This window comes from Scardinius erythrophthalmus (genome assembly GCF_964197995.2).
Source record: "Scardinius erythrophthalmus genome assembly, chromosome: 10".
Classification (NCBI taxonomy): Eukaryota; Metazoa; Chordata; class Actinopteri; order Cypriniformes; family Leuciscidae; genus Scardinius; species Scardinius erythrophthalmus.
In genome coordinates, this window is record NC_138230.1 from 43,551,649 (window position 1) to 43,557,648 (window position 6,000).

Consider the following 6,000-nt stretch of genomic DNA (forward strand, 5'->3'; position numbering starts at 1 on the left):
GCCTGATATATAATTATCTTATTCAAGCAAGTGTGTATACAAGAGAAATGATTAGAGCGTACAAATCCCTTGATGCATACAACTACCTGCTATGTGGTTATGTGCAGCTCGTCAAATTATGAATAGAAATAATATAACATACAACTTCCTCCTTCTGTCCCACTCTTCCATTTGCCTAGATTTGGAATTACTTGCAACATGTATAATTTAAATGAGCAGATAAAACACAACAGATAGGCCTGCATGTAAATAAATTACACAACAACTCCTTGGTATTTTGACTTAGCGACAACACCACCACTATGCTACTAGCCTCTTTACTCCAGTACGAAGACCGCGGGTCTTTCTGCCCCCTGGATGCGTGCGCAAGCAGTGATGACGTCGCTGAGAAATCCATGTATATAGCCTGATACGGCAAAGACCAAGTCGGCAGTATTGACGGCAAAATAGGCTACAGAATATTTCGTTCTGTTGGCCTATTGACGGGGCAATATTTGAAAGTCGATAATTAGGTCTATTTTTTAAATTACAATTATATATGCATTTGTCAAAACCGAGAGACTTTCAAGCATCAAAATGTAATTTAATAATATGTATTTGCGCCTTCTATTTTGTCTGAAAACTTCCAACACTCGTGCGTGTCGCGTGAAAAATAGGCGTCGGTTGCGGTTCTATTTCTAGCACGCGGTTTCGGCGCGGCTCGAGAAGTGTGTTTGTCATGCAGGCATTGTGCTCTAACACAAGCTCTAACCAGTTAACATGAGAGCCGGAATAAAAACGGACACTCCACGGCACGCAGAGAGAAATGTGATGCAGTGGCAGATCCAGAGTGAGACAGAAACACTAGCGGTTCACGCTTGCGCACATAATGCTGGTTTGGCGCGCAGTGTTCTGATTCGCTTATTTCCTATTTACTTGTTGGTGGACGCAATCCAGAATTACTGTTGGTTAAATTAAATTATAATCAGACCCCCCCCCCCCCCCCCCCCCCCCCCCCCCAAAAAAAAAACTCTTCGGATCTGCACGATTCACACAAGTCACCCAAACTGACGTGAAAAAAGCGGGAGGCGCCGAAAAGCGCGCTGTTTGCACCCCTGTGTCTGATAGAGTTTAGTTATTCTGAACCATCATCCATATCTGTATACATATCTGAAGTACTGAGCTGGAAACACAATAATGAAGTTTGCAACTACGGGGCAAAAAAAAAAAAACTCCCAGCGACGTGTGCATGAAAAACCTTATTCAGTGAAATCGTGGGGAAACAAAAAACCTTCAGGAAGCCCAAATGTTTCCTCAGAAACATCAGAACGTGCAAAAAGGCCCATGAACCGTCAAGCGCCTTAACGTTGAGCATCGAGACGCCGCAGAGAATGAGCTGGAAAACCCTCAGGCACAAAACAACCATTCAAACAGCTCCAACTACAGCAACCCGGGAGCCGAGCGTCAGTGAAGCGAGCGGAGAGAGATTCAATGCAATCAGGGGACAGCTTTTCTTCTGCGGCAGAACAACTAAAAGAGAGGAACACAAAGTGCGACGCTTTTCAAGAAACAAAAACAAGCATAGAGTTTCTGAGCATTCACAACATTTAGAAAGAAAGTTAAATGGCTGAGACGCTTCACTGGATTGAATTGGGTTCAGTGGATTTATTGTGGCCGTACAAACGAATGAACTACAGAAACACAGCAAGAGTGCTCCTGATCAGGCGACGATCTTCTACAATCTGATGAAACTACATTAATCATGTATTAGAGTAAAAACAGCTGCTTTGCAAGTAAATGAGGGTTTATTACAAGACAATGCAGTTACTTAATAATTATAAAAACCAGGAACTCCCAGACTGCGATCATGTCTTTATCTCCAACACCCAAAAACACAACGAAAAACTGACGAAACACGTTGGAATATTAAGCACAAAATCTTCATATTTGATAACAAGGGTGTAATTGTTGAGCAACAATCGGTGGAGAAATGTGTACGTCACCATTCATTAGTTTACAATCTAACATAATATCCATTCAGCTTCTCAATCTACATAATCCTCAAACCTGTTCAGGACTGGATGGGTTCAACAAATACGTGCAGATCATAAACAAAAACAATGCAGTGTTTCCCCTACCATTATAAAATATGATCAAATATTTATTACAAATAATACAAAAATACTACAAATATGAAGAAAAACTATCGTCATGTCAAACACACAGAAACTCAAAATGTCTTCACGGCAACCCGTCAAAATAAAAGTTCGGTTTAACTTGACAGAAATATATTACCGTAGTAAAAATACTACAAATATAAAGTTCAAATATAATTAATTTACCACACATACACACACACACAAAGTGTGTGACGCTCACGCTAATTACAAAAAAAATTTTTTTGCCTATATGAGTAATGCATGAACTTCATCTCCAGACTCTCTAGACCCGCTCTGAAAGTCACTTTGTGAGCTTTTAAAGGTCTTCACGGCAACCCGTCAAAATAAAAGTTTGGTTTAACTTGACAGAAATATATTACCGTTGTACAGTAGAATTTAGATGCGTCTCATAATGCTAAAAGTAATACAAATAAATGATCACCAAAACTTTAGGCTATTTTTTAAGGAATAATAAAAAAAAATTGTCCATGTTTTAATTTGAATAGTAAAGCTCATTGTGCAGCTCGTTGTTTGACAAAAAAAGTTTGTTTAATTTCATACGATTAAAAGAAATTAAATTAATGTTTTATGTCTTCATTTGATTACCAGAAAAAACACAACACCGAATTTGTGTGAAAAAAAAAACGTTAAAATGTTGTATAAGTTTAATAATTGTATAAGTTTCATGATTTCAATTAATTAGACATGCTTTTTGATTACTAAAATTTGTATTATTGCTGCTTTGGTTGTTAACATACATTAACCCATTTAATCCAAGGTGTTTCCCAGTTAAGGTTGTACAAGACAATGAAACAAACTGCATGATTGTCCTAAAAAGTAAATAAAAGTATGTGTTTGCAACTTTTTCATAATATTTTCATATGCAAATATATAAATAAAACAGTATATATATATATATATATATATATATATATATATATATATATATATATATATATATATATATATATATATATATATATACAGTACCGGTCAAAAGTTTGGAAACATTACTCTTTTTAATGTTTTTGAAAGAAGTTTATTCTGCTCATCAAGCCTGCAATTATTTGCTCAAAAATACAGAAAGAAACAGTAATATTGTGAAATATTATTACAACTTAAAATAATGTTTTTCTATTTTAATATACTTTAAAATGTAATTTATTCCTGTGATCAAAGCTAAAAATGCAATTCTTTTTAAAATTTGTATTCATCAATGTATTCTGAAAACAAGTTTTACAGATTATAAAAAAATATTAAGCAGCACAACTCTTTCAACATTGATAAATCATCATATTAGAGTGATTTCTGAAGGATCATGTGACACTGAAGACTGGAGTGATTATGCTGAAAATTCAGCTTTGATCACAGGAATAAATTACATTTTAAAGTATATTAAAACAGAAAAACATTATTTGAAGTTGTCTTCTTTCAAAAACATTAAAAATAGTAATGTTTCCAAACTTTTGGAACGGCACCATATATACATATATGGAAATTCACTGGAATTAAGTCAATAACTGGAATTAAATGGGTTATGTACAGGTAAACACCTAAATGGGCAGCAATATACAACATATTCAAGCGTGTTTGATCATAATGTGCATCAAAATATTGATTTTCTATGGTCATTGATAAAATTAAACAAATACATTTCTCTATTTTCTACTATTTAAATGTGTATTAGTGGCCAACTTTGAAAAAAAAATATTATTATTATTACAATTGTTGTTATTATTACTCGTTGTTGTTGTTGTTGTTGTTGTTGTTGTTGTTAATCTGTTTGGAATATTATCATGACATCATTCTGCAAAGTGACCTGCAGGTGAACTAACCAGAAGCTTCTGTTCACAGAGACATTTAAACACACACTTGTGTAAACTCAGCTACACTGAGTCTGTTAAACGGGATCTCACCAGCCCTTCGATCTGGATTTGTTTGACGGGAGAATCCAGTGTTTTTCCAGACGGGGATTCTTTGCGGGATGCCATCTTCACGCGCGCTTGGGATACAGGACCGTTAAACCAGTGGCTTCCGGTGAACCTGAGAAAGCGATATAAGAATCATTTACTAGAATCGGATCTTTTACGATGAGTGGGTTGAAAAACCGGGGCTAAAGCGATTAATTAATTTAAATTTGTATATATTTATTTTATGAAAACGTGCCAAAACATGTTCAGCTGAGCGATACAAATATAATATTGTTTATTGTATATTAACATTCTATTTATGTTCTAAATCACTTTTTATAACGTATGATTAAACATGATTTTTAATCATGACTGCAAAAGAACTTAACTGAAATCCATAAAATAACAATAAACAGCCTTATTAATAGAAATCACGTAATAAAGAGCAATATGTGACTACGTATTCCACATTACGGTGGTTTTGAACGGTTCCTTTCAATGAAATGAACTGTTCGAAAGAATCGATTCGCGCTCGCTAGAAGGTACAGCTGTAATAGTGGTCGGAGAAACAATAACGATTGCGCACTGTTCCTATAGTGAGTGAACTAATACAGTTCTGAAAGTCACTATCTAATCATAATTAATTAAACTTGTATATTATTCGTAGTTATTATTACCTTATTCCTATGAGGATTTGTTAGTATTAACGCGGTATTTCAATTATAGCAGCTTGAGTTTTTCCACCCGGTACACATTTACTGTAACCACGCTGGAACCATGCTAGAAATGTTTGAGATTGGCGTGAGTTTCGTCCAACTGTTTTGTTGACATATTGATAAAAATCAAGGGTATTAATCCTCACCAATTCGGATTGATTGTTATTCTTCTTCTGCCCTGTCAGGATAATCTATTCGTTCAAACTGTCTGCGCTTTATGTGTAAATAATTCAGCATGAAGATAAAGCGTCAGAAGCACGCGAAGAAAACCATCAGTTTTTACAAGTACAACTTTAGCTTCAGGGAACCTTTCCAGATAATAATTGACGGGACGTTTTGTCATGCGGCGTTAAAGAATAAGATTCAAATCAAAGAGCAATTGCCAAAGTATCTGATGGGAGAAGTTCAGCTCTGCACCACAAAGTAAGTCAGTCTTATGTCTAGTATTGATGCTCGTGACTGTGAGATGATGTATAATGACAGATCTGTGCTGTTGTTTCGCAGCTGCGCACTGAAGGAACTTGAAACCCTTCCAAAAGAGCTTTACGGAGCGAAACTCATCTTACAGAGGTTTCAGATCAGGAGATGCAAACACACGAAAGATCCGGTTCCTGCATCTGAGTGTTTGCTGTCAATGCTTGGAGAGACAAATCCACACCACTACTTCATCGCAACTCAGGTAAGGACTCATAACTGGAACCAAGTCCGGTGGTTTTGTAGAATTAAGGAATAATAACACACAATGATTCTTATTACCAGGATCAGGAGTTGACGAAGGCGCTGAAGAAGATCCCTGGCGTTCCTCTGCTCTACATTATCCTCAACACAATGGTGTTGGACAAGCCGTCTGAACGAACCCTGAAGCACGTCGAAGCCGTTCAGCTCGGGGAGATCGTGAACCCGATCGTGAGCCTCCAGAGTCTGAAAGAAAAGGAAGGCCTCGGGAAAGACGGAGAGGACAAGAGAGGCAAGAAACGCAAGAGGAAATCCAGCAATCCCAATCCTCTCAGCTGCCTGAAGAAGAAGAAGAAGCCCATGCCTCCGCAGCTCAAGAGGACGGACGGAGAGAAGAAGAAGCGGATTAGGAAGAAGAAGCGACGGCCTGTCGGAGGAGAGAAAGCAGTCGCATCCGATCCCGCTAATGCTTAGAGTCCAGCAGAGCTTGTGCAAGAGTGTGTTCGTTTCTCTCCGTTCTTTTATTGTGAAGACTGACTTTTCCAGACCATGCATATGTGC

The 6,000-nt window shown here is 37.0% G+C and overlaps 2 protein-coding genes across 4 annotated transcripts in view; one reads left to right on the top strand and one right to left on the bottom strand.

Moving 5' to 3' along the window:
• eif3hb (eukaryotic translation initiation factor 3, subunit H, b) overlaps positions 1-4,177 on the bottom strand; it is a 79,711-nt gene extending 75,534 nt beyond the window's left edge. Inside the window, exons 1-2 of one of the 2 annotated variants that reach the window (XM_081376136.1) lie at positions 4,055-4,148; positions 1,271-1,509 (exon numbers count right to left, since the gene is read on the bottom strand). In XM_081376136.1, coding sequence (XP_081232262.1) covers positions 1,271-1,405 — 135 coding nt within the window. In that variant the 5' untranslated portion in view covers positions 1,406-1,509; positions 4,055-4,148. Of the gene's footprint in view, positions 1-1,270; positions 1,510-4,054 lie in introns of both variants that reach the window. The other variant, XM_081376135.1, reaches the window with a different exon arrangement.
• A 48-nt stretch (positions 4,178-4,225) lies between these two features.
• utp23 (UTP23 small subunit processome component) overlaps positions 4,226-6,000 on the top strand; it is a 1,878-nt gene continuing 103 nt past the window's right edge. The window contains exons 1-4 of one of the 2 annotated variants that reach the window (XM_081376138.1): positions 4,629-4,849; positions 4,950-5,187; positions 5,269-5,443; positions 5,524-6,000. The exon at positions 5,524-6,000 is cut by the window's right edge and continues 39 nt beyond it. In XM_081376138.1, the coding sequence (XP_081232264.1) occupies positions 5,000-5,187; positions 5,269-5,443; positions 5,524-5,913 (753 nt within the window). In that variant the 5' untranslated portion in view covers positions 4,629-4,849; positions 4,950-4,999 and the 3' untranslated portion in view covers positions 5,914-6,000. Of the gene's footprint in view, positions 5,188-5,268; positions 5,444-5,523 lie in introns of both variants that reach the window. The other variant, XM_081376137.1, reaches the window with a different exon arrangement.